Raw genomic sequence first — 13,768 nt, 5'->3', positions numbered from 1 at the left:
CGCTTAGAGGAGCAAAGCAAAAATCTGGCATGACACAGAAAACTCCAAAGTAATTCAAATTTTAGAAGCTAGAAAGAGCTGCAAGTAGCAGTGCCAGCAGCCTCAAGTCACCAAACACTGGCTCTGGGGAGCACCTGGAATGGGTCAAACCCCCAGAGCATGGTTGTGTTGCAAATCCAAGAGAAAGACTTGACAGTGCCTAGAGGAACTGCAGACCACCTGTGGGTATGGAGGGCTAAGGGTATCTGCTGGACATCCCACCAAAGGCTACAGAGGTCCACAACCACCACCCCCCAATCCCCTTGTGCATGCCACGGTACAGATATTAATGATGGAAACAGATAAAACCAGGGCAGGAATCCCCACTTCCCAGAGGAGCATAAATCAACACACGTGAAGATGTGGTGTTGCTGTAATTAGCACCACACAAAGCTTATGCAGTAATTAACTTTCTCCCTTCCAAGTTAAGATTTAATAGCATGCAGTAAAATCAGACCCAAGGCGATGAAATAAGCAGAGAAAAACCCTGTCAAATTATGCACCTGTGACTTGATAAGGAATTAATTATAGCCTGGTCTAATACTGCTAATAATAAATTGCTGTTAATATGCCCTTGTGCTCCAAGTGAGGAAAGACACTGAGAAAATGTCCCATATTGAATCCAAGGAGCAGGTTTCTGCCAAACATAGGCTCAGCCATGCTGGGATGTAGGTGAGCTACTGCATTGGACAGAGTTGGGAGAAGAAAATGTGGGACAAAAATGATCCTGGGCTGCTAGGGAGCTGCCCCAAAGCTCCCAATCCTCTGTAACACCAGAAGGAAGCAGCTCTTCCCGTGAGGAACTGTCACTGCCAGCAGCCTTGAGCATCTCCCAAGGCAACTCCCGGTGTGTGGGGATGAGGACAGAGGGAGACCAGAGACCAGAGGCGAGGCTGTGTCCTGCAAAGGGAGAATAAACTCCAGCAATGGCAAAGCACACTGACAGAGCTGGTCTTGTTTTGCCAGATCCCCTCACAGTCAGGCCCCACCAAGAAGCACCAATTCCATCCATAGCCAGCCCAAACTCCAGGGTCAGAATTCAGCTCCTACAAGTGGTCCCCAACCCTCCCACATTGCCCATGGAAGTGGCAGGGCCATTGTGTACATGCAATGCCTGGAACAGCATGTAAGATCACCTTGTCACATCATGGAAGTGAGGAAGTCATGGGAGGATTCAACCAGATCCAATGTTACATGCCAGGATCCAACCTGGACATCCTTTCTGTCAATAAATTCCAGTTTTGGCTCCTCACAGAAGAGCAGGCAAGTTCCTGAAGAAGCCCTGTGTGGCTTGGCAGAGGGAGCATATCTTCTCAGCAGCTCTGATCTTTACTTTCCTCTAGTTTTCCTAGGTGGAAAAAAATGCTGGAGGTGTCCTACCAGCTCCACCTGCCACTAAGTCTCCCTGGCAAAGCTAAAGGTATTTTTGCCATTCAGGAAGAAAAGAGGGCCTGTCTTGGTGGTACATGCAAGATCAAGGTTGATTTATTTTACTCTCCTCACTGCTCTGGCATAAAGTCATCCAGTATTCTGTCTCTACCTGGCAGCTCATGCATTCAGATCCAAGGGGGAATGCATGAGGATGTGAAACACACATCACCTGAAGCCTGCATGGAACTTCTGAGGATGCTCTTTCCAGAGAAGAGAGCTTTAGGTCACCCCATATTCCCAGCTCAGGGATTCAGACCAGCAGACTCATCACAGCAGACTCTTTGCATAGGCTTGTGACAACTCTTCCCAGGCTGCAGAGCTCTCTAAACATGTGGATTGTAATAAGGGGCAATATCCAGCCCTGAGATCCTTACCTGACACAAGCACTCACAGTGAGGTACACCAGAGCCAAGCAGATAGGAGATATTATTTTACAGCATTATCACATCTGCCCCAAGCATTACAGCTTTTTTTGCTCCAAGCACTCTTGGAACTCACACCTCCTGGTATCACCTGCTTCTTGCTACAGCTTGGCATAGGTCAATGAAGTCAATTATTAAATTACTAGAAAATCCAGTAAGACCAAATGCAGAATTAGTCCCCTTAAATCACAAAGCAATCAGCATTTTTGTTCCTTGGTCTCTTTCCTTTGCCTTTGGCAGGGTACAGGCACTGTGTCCCCTCACTCAGGGGCTCTGCTCAGGGGTCCTGTGTGGTCACTTGTGTGGCGTGGTCAGGCCCTGGAAGTTGGGCTCTGTGCACAGGGGCAGCGCTGCCTGCCGGTTCAGCAGCTTCTCCAGGGCACTTATCTCAGCATCTCGTCTCTCTATGTCCTCAAACGGAGTCCAGGACATGTCGTGCTGCAGCTTATAGGCACCAAGAAATTCATGAGGAGTGGTACCCCATTCCTGGTGGAGAAAAGAGAGATTCCATCAGTGCCCAGTTTCCCTTGGAGCTGGGCTGTGCTGTCTCTCAGCCCTATTACCTTCAAAGCAGTCCCAACAACTTGACCATCCCATTTCCTAACCTAACAACAGGCTTAGCTACCCCAAGTCTAAGATCAGGTTGAGCTCCAGCACTGCTGACACAGGAAGGCTTGTGAACACAACATCTCCCTGACCTGCCCAGAGCTTTGCCCTGAAGCCTTCACTCTGCATGTAAAAAAATGGGTAGTCTGGAAGAAGGAGACCTCCAAAACCATCATCCCCTCAGCTGCAGGCAAACTGAGTCCCTGGGCTGAAGTACCCAAAGAGACCATCCTGCCAGGCAGGACCATCCACATCAGCCAGGGAAGGCTCAGGGCACAATGGCAGTTATTTACTTCCAGACAAAGAACTGCAGGTACCAAAAGACGAAATTCAGGTTCCTGCCCCAAAGGGTTTCTTGCCACTCTCCACCAAGAGAACTCTGTAAGAGGCTCTGGCCCCAGCAGATATCCCAGAGCAAGAGCAAACACCAGCCCTGAGTAGGGATCAACAAATGCCCCCATCAAGCTGGTGCTTCTGCCTGAGCTCCATATGTTCCCAAGCACCAGAAACATGACTTTTTTTCCCCTCTCTGCTTCTTCACGGGCTGTAACCACCCACCTTAGGAGACAGGATGGAGAAGTATCGCTGCCCACTCTCCCGCCTGTACATGTAGTAAACATTTCCTGGCTTCTTCACAAGGTTGCAGGCCACATGGTTCAGATCAGCATCCCTGTTAGCTTCATCCAAGACCTGTAATACACAAAAATTAACATCTTTACACTTCAAATAAAATGACTACATGCTATTGCCTCTCAGCCACAGCCCAAGACACATCACTTGGCCTATGGGTCATGAGGCCTTGATCTCTCTGGCACACAGGAAGGAGATGCTTTCCAAAGAGTTTTTTCCAATTCTTCCCCATCAGTAGGACTTCAGAGAGCCTCTCCACAGATGTGGAAATACTTCTGCATCGCACTCCAGATTCACCTCTACGCTTGACGCCACATGTTGGGCTTATTCCTCATCTCCTCACATAGCTGCTGCACTCTGGGGCCTTCCTGCTGTGCCCTGCAAGGGAAGGGGCAGGAAACAAAGGAGAATTCATCTCCCCAGCTCCACCACCTGACTGCTCCAGCTCCACCACTTAATGACCAAATGACGTAATGACTCAGTGGCAGTGAGCCAGTTGCAGTGACTGGCAGATCCGTCCCCACTCTGGCTCCAGATTTCACCCCTAAGGGTGAAGGCTGGATTGATGAGCAAAGCCAAGCCCTGCTGTGTGCTGCTGGGACCACCCACTCCAGCAAATGAGCCAGGATGTTGTTATAGGACACAAAGCAAATGACATGCACTCCGTCAGCTCATCAGGGCAAAAAGAGAGAGGTTTATTTTTCAACTTATTTAGATTTTGGACAATGACCAGGGATTGGACAATGAGGTTGCCACCTCTCCAATCCCACTGGTCAAACTAGAAGTCTATCAATTGTCCCTCCTCCACAGAGGAATGTAAATATCACTTTGTTTACATGACAATCTGTGAGAAACTCCACCACAAAAATGCAAATATCAGAAGGCTGAAAAAGATCAGAGTGACATCAGGATAAACGGGAAAGCCAAGCTTATCATCAGGTAAGAGCTCCTCTCTCCCAGGGCCTCAGATCCAGCAAGCACCACATCATCACTTCACCAGATCCTTCCAAGAGCACAGTGCACACACACATCACCTGTCCCAAAACCAGGGTCAAGTCTCTGTGTCCTGACACCCGAGCTGTTTTGGACCACCTGCCCCTGCTCCCCTACCTTAGTCAAAGCCCTTCCTAGTGTGCTCAGGATGCAGGGAAAGCACCAAAATCAACCCTTCCCCATCCACCTGGACACTAAACCTTATTTTTCCACTGAAACTTCTCTGCTCGACTCCTGCCCCCAACTCACATCTAGGCCACAGCTTTCCCCAAATGCTCAGCAGTGGCAGCAGATGCTCATCTCCCCAGGCCAGGCAATGAGCCTTCTGCCCATCCTCACTTACCTTCCGTGCCTGCTCCTGCAGGTACCGGATCTGCTCAGCAATGACTGTCAGTTTGCTGCAGGCATTTGCTCGGACAAAGTCATCGGCCTGGGAGAGAAAATCAGGGTTGGTCAGGACAGGAAGAACTGCAGCCCTCCAGACTGTGCTGAGCCAGCTGTGGTTGAGCTCAGGGCATCAACAGAGCTGGGGTTGCAGGAGCTGTCCAAGGACCAGGAGCTGTCTGGATAGGCTAAGGGGCAGTGAGAGGGACCGGCAGGACATACTGAGAATGGGTTGGACTGGGATGCACAGGGAGGAGGCAGTAGGACATACACTAAAACATTTAGGTGAACTGAGAAGCTCTGGGGGACATCAATGCGGTACAGGATGTATTATGAGGCACTGGAGGAATATAGTATAACACACTGGAGGGCACTGGGAGGACCAGTAGGACATACCAGGAAAAACTGAGGTAGACTGAGAGGCAGGATGGACTGGGAATCACTGAAGCAGCCGCAGGACATATCAGGAGTGCTAGGATGGACTGGGAGTGAGGTAGTAGGAAGCATCTGTACACACTGCTGTGAACTGAAGGTAGCGGCGCATACTGGGAGCAGCAGGGCATACTGGGATGGGACTTAAGTGGGATGCTCTAGGAGTCACTGTGCGACAGCAAGGCACAGTGGGAAGCACGAAAGTTCAAGATTCTGAAGAACCTCCACCAGCGTGGCAACTCGGGAAGACACTGGCGGGGCACTGCGAAATACTGGGAGGGGACAGTGGGAGATGGTGGGAAACATCACGGGACACACCAGGAGGCCGCCGGGGCCAAGGCCGTCGCCGGCTGAGAAGGCCCCGGAGACGGCCGGGAGGCAGCGGGACAGGGAGCTCCCCGCAGCCCCGCCGCTGGGACCCGGCCCTCACCTGCTGCACCTGCCGGGCCAGGGCCACTAGGTCCCCGGGGTCCCCGACGCGGCCGGCGCGGCCGGTGCTGCCCTCGACCAGGGCCAGCCTGGAATCTGGACCGGGGCCGGGGCCGCCGTCCCCCGGCTCCGCGCCGCCCTCCGCCATGGCCGGCCGCGGCTTCCGCCCGCCGGGGGCTTTCCGCTGCGGCGTCAGCACGTACGGGAGGGGCGTGGCCATGGCTCTGCTGCCGCTGATTGGCCGGTGGGTGGGCCCGAGGGGGCGGGGCTAGGATCGCTCCGGTTCCCGGGGCGGGCGGTGCCGCGGCTCGGCCGCCGCTCGGACATGGCGCTGCTGCCGCCGCTTCTTCTGCTCTTGCGGCTGCCGCTGTTGCTGATGGCGCTGCTGGCGGGGGCGGCCACGCCACCGGAACCGGTCCCGGTGCCGACCCTGGCACCGGGTGACCCGCCGTTGCCCGCCCAGTCCGCGGACGCGCTGTTCGCCGCCGGTGCTGAGGCGTACTCGCGGGGGGACTGGCCCACCGTGGTGCTGCAGATGGAGCGGGCGCTGCGGGCGCGGGCCGCCGTGCGCTCCCGCCTGGTGCGGTGCCGCCTGCGCTGTGCCAACGCCACGGCGGGGCCGGCGGAGGCGACCGAGTCGCAGCCCGACCCGGTGCTCCGGGACTTGTGGTTCTTTCGGGCGCTGCTTCGCCGCGCCGCCTGCCTGCGGGACTGCGGGCCCGCCGCGCCCTCCCGATACCGCCTGGGCGAGGAGCTGGACCGGGAGTTCGGCCGGCGCAGCCCCTACAACTATCTCCAGGTCGCCTATTTCAAGGTGCGGCACCGGCGGCGGGATCGGCAGCGACGAATGGGAAGGGAGAGGGAGGAGAAGGGGGTGTCCTGCTGCCATAGGATTTGGGACGGGCGGGATGCACGGAGGATCCCGCAATCGGGCGGGAGGATGGACGGGTGGGAGCGGGCGAACCGGCCGGTGGCCATCCCGGTCCCGGGCGCCCGGAGGGTTCGCTGTGTGCCCCGGCGGAGTGGGGTTGCCGGCCTTGCCCCCGCTCCCCCTTGGCGCCCCCCCACCAGTGCCACGTCGGAGCTCGCCGGAGCCGCCCCTGTCCCCGCGCTCCGCCCCGGCCGCCGGGGTGCCCCGGGGACGGGTGTCCCCTCCGCTCCGCATGGCATCCCCGCTGTCTCACCCTCGTCCCACCCAGATGAACCGGCCAGCGCAGGCGGCGGCGGCCGCTCACACCTTCTTCGTGGCCAACCCCGCGCACCAGGAGATGAAGCAGAACCTGGAGTACTACCAGGCCATGGTGGGAGTCCACGAGGATGATTTCACTGACCTGGAGGCCAAACCCCACCTGGTGAGACCCTCTCCTCCCAAAGCCCCTGTCCACTGTGGAACCCAGGGCATCACACCACAGCAGCTGGCTCAGAGAGCTCATGAGTTGTCATTGTGGTTGAGGTGATCCGTCATGGGGAGTGGAGCATTAAGATCCCTTCATCGTTTCTCATCCCTCCACAGCGGGAATTTCAGCTGGGTGTCCGGTTTTACACAGAGGAGCAGCCAGCTGCTGCCGTCCTGCACCTGGAGAAGGCACTGGAGGAGTATTTTGTGGCAGACACTGAGTGCCGTGCTCTCTGTGAGGGACCATATGACTATGAGGGTTACAACTACCTGGAGTACAACGCAGACCTTTTCCAGGCCATTACAGGTGGGAGCCGTGCCTTCTGTATCCTGTCACTAGAGTTGAGTACAATTCTTGGGGAGTTGGTCCACAAAGACCTGGGGTGGGGGATAGGGGGTCCCTGAAGAGTGGAAACCCCATCCTAGCTTTCAGTAGGGAAGGGGTGGCTAGTGAGTGGCAGGAGGTGTTTATCTGCACTTAGCACTAGGGCTGATGCCCAGGAATTCTCCAGATTCCAGAGGAATATGGAAAAGCAGTAGAGGGTCACCAGGATGTGATGGGAGGCTGAGAATGGCTACTGTGTCCTGAGAGAGCACCACAACCCCACCACTGATCAGCTCAGAGGTGGACAAGCCCCACCCCTGAGGGTTTTTCACTACCAAAAAGCTTGCAACAACCCCAATATGAGCAGGAGGTTGGACTGCCCTCGGGGTCCTGCCCACCAGCCCATGGGTGACTGTGAGCAGTGACATGGGGTTTTTTCTCTACCAGATCACTCCATGCAGGTGCTAAGCTGCAAGCAGGGATGTGTCACAGAGCTGGCCTCACAGCCCGGCCAGGAGAAGCCTTTGGAGGATTTCCTGCCCTCACACTTCAACTACCTGCAGTTTGCCTACTACAACAGTAAGCAGCTCCTCACCCCATCCTCTGTGGTTGTTAGCACTGGGCACTCAACTCTGCATGGGTTGAAATCGTGGATCCTCAGAGGGGTTCAGATGGGGAAAGGACCTTCAAAAATAATCTCATCAGTCCATCTGAAGATAAAGGAACATTTAGCAGTGGTTATTCAGATCTCCCAAATCCCCATCCAACTTGGTCTTTAACACTGGGAAATCTGTGCCAGGGCCTCACCAGTCTAATCAAGGAAAATTCCCTCCTTATGGCCAACCTAATGCTGCCCTTCTCCAGTTTAAGACATTTCCCCTTGTCCTCTCACTATAAACCTTGACAAAAAATTGTCTTCATCTTTCTTAGTAGGGGAAGGCCATAAGATCTCTCAGGAGCGTTCTCATGTCCAGGTTCAACAAGCCAAATCCTCTCAGCCTTTCTTCCCAGAGGGGCTCCAGTCGTCTGACCATTTTTGTGGCTTCCTCTGGACTCACTCTAATGAGTCCATATCCTTATTCTGGGGAGCCCAGAGCTGGAGGCAGCCCTGCAAGTGGCATCTTGGCATCTCACCAGAGCGGAGCAGAGGGATGGAATCCCTCCCTCACCTGTTGCCAGTGCTGCCAGGGATCAGCCCCGGGGTGTTTCAGAGCTGCTGGTGCACATAGATGGGTCCTGTGCAAATTTTCATCCACCATTATCTCCATGTCCTTCTCCACTGGGTGCTCTAATCCCATCCATCTCCCTGTCTTCACTTCCCATCCATCTCCTTGTCCTCACTGACACTGGTGGAGAGCCTTCCACTAGGCCTTGTATTTTGTGAGGTTCATACAGACATGTTCCTCTGCCTGAAATGTTCTCTGGGAGATTTGGATCTCTCTGTGCCTGGCTGCAGTCACTCTCCATGTTGCTTTACTCCTGGGCAGCTTCACTTTTCAAGTGAAACAACAGCCTAGAGAAGCAATTTTTTCCTCCTTGCCAGCTGTCCATCTCTTGCCTCAAATCACAGCAGCACACTCCCACTGCAGAGGAGTTACAACCCAGGAAAAGACACCTGATTTTATCTCATTTTTAATTCACTCCTTTAGAAAAGTATAAAATGTTTCTGTGTGAACATCTTCATAAGGAGGGGGAAAAATAAAATCCAAGGGGATGGAAATCCTCAAAAAGAGACAGCTGTGAGGGAACCTCATCAATGTTTGTCAGTATCTGCAGGGAAGTGTTGGAGGATGGAGTCAGGCTCTGCTCTGTGGTGCTGAGCAATAGGACAAGAGGCAGAAACTGATGCCCAGAAGTCCCACCTGGATATGTGGAAGTGTGCAGTGGCTGAGCACTGAAGAGATTGCCCAACAGAGTGTCAGATCTCTCTCACTGGGGATATTCCAGACAATCTGGAGACAATCCTATGCCATATGCTTTCAGAGGACCCTGCTCGAGCAGAGAGGTTGGACCACATGACCCACTGTGGTCCCTTCCAACCTGACTCATTCTGTGATTGTGTGATTCTGAGACAGGCCACATGAAAGTCGGGTAGGATGCTTCAGTGGCTGGAAACTGTAGCTTTGCCAGTAAATGGTTGAGTCTGGCTACCTGTAAATAGGCTTTGTAATGTTTTCCAGGTGAGAAAAGTACCCAAGCTGTGCAAGTACCCCTGATTTCTGTTGTGATGGTTTCTAGAGGCAGGAGAGCACTACAGTTGGAATTTTGCCTTGTGGCAGCAGTTATCCTTGCTCAAGGGGATCTGCCTGCTCATTACACCTTTGGGAACACAAGGACTTTGTCTCTCATCTCTCCTCCATACCTGTCTTTGTTCTGCCTCCTGTGTCCTTGGACATGCCATTAACAGGCCCATTTCTCATTGCAGATGGGAATTATGAAAAAGCCATTGAATGTGCCAAAACCTATTTGCTCTTCTTCCCACACGACGAAGTGATGAACCAAAACTTGGCCTATTACACTGCTGTCCTGGGGGAAAACTTGGCCACACCCATCCAGCCCCGAGAGGTGAGCAATCAGATGGGATGAACGATTGCAGGGACATCATCTCTCCTCACTGGGGACCTCTGCAGAAGTTGTAGGGTCTCCTCTGTGCCAGCTACTGAAGGTGGATAGGAATGGGTGGATTTAAGGACGGACAAGCTGGGAAATAGCTGAAAAATATCACTGCAAAATGTCTTAGGCCAAGTGATGCTGGATGACTGGCACACATGGACCCATTCTGAGAGAGGGGGCTGTGAGAGGCCGGTGGACAATCTTTTTATGAGGATCTGAGCCCACCTCTGTTGCACTCTTCCACAACTGAAGGGAAATTGCTTAAAAAGGAGAGGATTTGGCTTCAAAATAGCCAGATCTGGGTAGCTAGGTCCTGCTTGAGATGTGATAGGCATGGATGGGAGTTTCTGGCCCACACCAGTTGGAGTAGGGAAGGGAAGCTGCTCCTAAAGAGCCTCCTGCAGAAGGAACACACATGTGCCTCTGCTCAGCTGTCATCTCCCCAGGGCTTGTCCACAGGGAAGTTCAGACAAGATGGGGAAAGCTACTTCCTTCCCAGCTCCCAGATAGAGCAGGAAACCAGGCTACGGGTCTGGAGCAAGGACCACAGGAATGGTGTAAACCTGCACCTTCCTGCCCATATTTAGGGTCTTTCAGAATCGTCCTGCTGTACCTTACCCCATCCCTCTGCCCCTTGCCACAGGAGATCCAGCAATATCACCAGCGGAGTCTGATGGAGAAGGAGCTGCTCTTCTTCAGCTACGACGTCTTTGGCATTCCTTTTGTGGACCCGGTGGGTGGAGTGAGACCAGGGGGATGCAGTGGCCAGATGGAGTGAGGGGTCTGTGTCCTGGCCAGATCCTTATCCAGCTCCTGATGTTGTTCTTCTGGTTGCAGGACACATGGACACCTGAAGAAGTGATACCAAAAAGACTGCGAGAGAAACAGAAGTGAGTGCTGTCGTGTCACCCAGTGGGAGTCTGGCATGACAAACCCTTCTTCCTCTGTGGGCTTTGGGCCAAAGGCCATGACATAGAGCTTCTGACAGGAGAAGTTTTGATGTTGGGACTGGAAAAGGCTGCTGGAGGGCAGAACTTTACTTCCCATCAGCCCACGGGATGATGGGCACATACAGGTCACCTCAAGCACCTCAGAGTGAGGGATGCATTGAGGTGACTCTCTCCAGTCTAGGTGCCAGCTTTGTTACTGACACCTGAGACAACTTGTCCTGCCCTTGTCTTAGTGGCCCTCGTTTCTGATGTGGGGACAGTGGGGTGGTGGTGCTGATGGCTGCTGCATGCCCAGGGTGGAGCGGGAGACAGCAGCACGCATCTCTGAGGAAATCGGCAACCTCATGAAGGAGATCGAGACACTGGTGGAGGAGAAGGCCAAAGAGTCTGCTGAAATGAGCAAGTTCATCCGAGAAGGTGGAGAAGGCCAGGAGGGGAGGTGGGATGGGGCCCTTTGTGACCCCTGCTGCCAGCTCACGGTCCCCCACACATGGGTGGCAGCAGGAGCAGGTGGCAGGACCACAGCTTCCCCCAGCCACCCCAGAGTTGGTGGCATCTGTCCCCACATCCACCAGTCCTGTCTGTGCCACAGGTGGCCCTCTGGTGTATGAAGGAGCCAGTGTCACCATGAACTCCAAGGCCCTGAATGGCTCCCAGCGTGTCGTGGTGGATGGAGTCCTTTCTGCTGAGGAGTGCCGTGCACTGCAGAGACTCACCAATGTGAGTGCAAGGACGGGTGGAGCAGGCAGGGGTGGTAGAGGATGCTGAGGGGTCCCATCCTGCAGCTCAGATATCACACCAGTAACACTCATTGGGTTTTGCAGGCAGCTGCCTCGGCTGGAGACGGCTATCGGGGGAAGACCTCTCCTCACACTCCCAGTGAGACCTTCTATGGTGTGACTGTCCTCAAGGCCCTCAAGGTTGGGATGGCTGTGTGTAGAAACACTGTGTGGGGACAAGGGAGGGTAGTTTTGGTGCAGGCGAAACTACCATGCCCATGGCAGTTTCTCACCATGGGCAGCAGAGACTGCCCAAGCCCAGCTGGGACTGAGCCCCTGTTCTGTCTGTCCCCCACAGCTGGGCCAGGAGGGCAAGGTGCCCCTGCACAGTGCCTACCTGTACTACAACGTGACAGAGAAGGTGCGGCGCATGATGGAGTCCTACTTCCGCCTGGAGGTCCCACTCCACTTCTCCTACTCCCACCTAGTGTGCCGCACAGCCATCGATGGTGAGTGTGGCCCAGAGGAGCAAGTCTTGTCCTCTCTGGATCTCCTCTAAAAGCTGCAGTGGTCTGGTCTAGGACCTTCCTTTGGAGACCTCCTTGTTGCTCCCTAACCCACTCCTGTTCCTGGGAGGGTGTAGGAAGTTTGTCCCTAAGCCCAGTTTGGGAAGATGAGCAGCAGCTCTGTTGGTTGCCTCTAACAGGACAGCTGGCTTCATGCCATACAGGATTTCATCACTATGAGGCATTTTGGGATGGATGCTGAGAGGCTGTGCATAGAGGGCCATGGAATTGACATGGGACACGTCAACGGTGTTTTATGCCACCCAAATGGCCTTTCACAATCCACACTCCAGCAGTGGAAGTGCTTTAGGCTACACATGACTTTCTTGTCATCTCCAAGCACAGGGGATAGACCCTGTTCTTGCACAGAGGTGTCCTGACATGCTCTGTTCTACCCTAGAGAAGCAAGAAGGTCGGACTGACAACAGCCATGAGGTGCATGTGGACAACTGCATTCTCAATGCAGAGGCACTGGTGTGTGTGAAGGAACCCCCAGCCTACACTTTCCGGGATTACAGGTATGGTGGTGGCTGTCAGCTGCAGCTTCCCCACCTAAGGGTACCATGACTTAGTGGCACCTGGGTTGGGAGGACACCAAACCTGGGCTCTCCTGCCTCTGGCTCTTGCCATAGTGTTGGGGAGCTCTGGACTCACCTGCTTGCTGGAGCTCTGGTGATGGTTGCTTGTCACCTCCACTTGTCCTCTGCTCCCTTTAGTGCAATCCTCTACCTCAATGGGGACTTCGAAGGAGGAGCTTTCTACTTCACCGAGCTGGATGCCAAGACTGAGACCGTGAGTAGCTCAGCTCTGAGGATCCATGTGCAGCACCAAATCCAGATCCTGCCTGTTGGCCTTGTCCTCTGGGAACATCCCCTGAGCCACTGCAAGAGATGAACTTGGGTTGAGGGGAACCAGCTCACCCCTGACTGGGGTCTCCCACCCTTGGCAGGCGGAGGTCCAGCCGCAGTGTGGCCGTGCTGTGGGCTTCTCCTCCGGCTCAGAGAACCCCCATGGGGTGAAGGCTGTGACCAAGGGTCAGCGCTGCGCCATTGCCCTCTGGTTCACCCTGGACCCTCGGCACAGTGAGCGGGTAAGCTCCCTCCTGGCAGCACGTCGGGGTTTTTGCGGGGGGAAGAGGCTATGCTTACCACCATGGGTGTGCCCACAGGAGCGTGTGCAGGCAGATGATCTGGTGAAGATGCTTTTTGGAATGGAAGAAGAAGGGGATTTGGAGCCAGAGCCTGAGAAGGAATCGCCAGCTCCCATTGTGGTGGGGAAGGATGAGCTGTGACATCCTACAGAGACCAGGACATCTCTGCTGGGACTAGTCATGTCAGCATTGTGGCTTTGGGCTGCACTGTCATAAGAGTGACGTATGGGACCCCCTCTGCCCCCAACCCAGTTGGAATGGGGCTTTGGGGAAGGCCCTGTACTACCCCTGCAGCATCCAGCATCCCCTGCGGAGCTGACCTGGGGTGTGTGATGGAGGCTCAGGGGTGGGTGACACAGGGACAAGGGAGGGATGCTGTGTTAGGGGTGGGGCCCTGGTGCCAATGGGTGCAGATGTGTGCCTTTCCTGAACTTGCAGCTATTTAAGTGCCTTCTGTAGAAAATGGGTGAATAAAGGTTGGTTTTTTTTTTTTCTAAGCTGTTGCTTTCTGAGTGGAGACTGAAGGCTGGTGCCACCCTTTGGCTGTCCTCAGTGCTGGGGTGCAACCTTCCCTTCTGGGAAACATTTACCCAAGAGTATTGTAGCTCTGTAGCCTCGCAAAGGTGTTTTGGGGCACAAGGTACCCCAGGGGCAGTAGGGGCAATGCAATCTCCAGCTGAGCA

At 54.4% G+C, this 13,768-nt stretch overlaps 2 protein-coding genes across 2 annotated transcripts; one reads left to right on the top strand and one right to left on the bottom strand.

The window, feature by feature from the left end:
- Window positions 1-1,495: 1,495 nt before the first annotated feature.
- Window positions 1,496-5,514, bottom strand: C22H1orf50 (chromosome 22 C1orf50 homolog). Its single transcript, XM_066334368.1, has 4 exons — window positions 5,368-5,514; window positions 4,465-4,551; window positions 3,057-3,188; window positions 1,496-2,378 (listed from the first exon to the last, which is right to left on the bottom strand). Exons 1-4 carry the CDS (start codon window positions 5,512-5,514, stop codon window positions 2,187-2,189), a joined length of 558 nt encoding a protein of 185 aa, XP_066190465.1. The 3' UTR covers window positions 1,496-2,186.
- Window positions 5,515-5,682: 168 nt separating this feature from the next.
- Window positions 5,683-13,574, top strand: P3H1 (prolyl 3-hydroxylase 1). The gene is made up of 15 exons (XM_066334364.1): window positions 5,683-6,180; window positions 6,566-6,718; window positions 6,880-7,069; window positions 7,535-7,666; window positions 9,513-9,652; window positions 10,344-10,433; window positions 10,538-10,590; window positions 10,946-11,067; window positions 11,243-11,370; window positions 11,475-11,570; window positions 11,728-11,878; window positions 12,336-12,453; window positions 12,652-12,727; window positions 12,885-13,025; window positions 13,104-13,574. Exons 1-15 carry the CDS (start codon window positions 5,692-5,694, stop codon window positions 13,224-13,226), a joined length of 2,202 nt encoding a protein of 733 aa, XP_066190461.1. The 5' UTR covers window positions 5,683-5,691; the 3' UTR covers window positions 13,227-13,574.
- Window positions 13,575-13,768: the final 194 nt, after the last annotated feature.

Source organism: Sylvia atricapilla, chromosome 22 (genome assembly GCF_009819655.1).
Source record: "Sylvia atricapilla isolate bSylAtr1 chromosome 22, bSylAtr1.pri, whole genome shotgun sequence".
In the NCBI taxonomy this organism is placed as follows: Eukaryota; Metazoa; Chordata; class Aves; order Passeriformes; family Sylviidae; genus Sylvia; species Sylvia atricapilla.
Note: the sequence above shows the minus strand (reverse complement) of the source record. Positions and strands in the feature narration are given on the sequence as shown.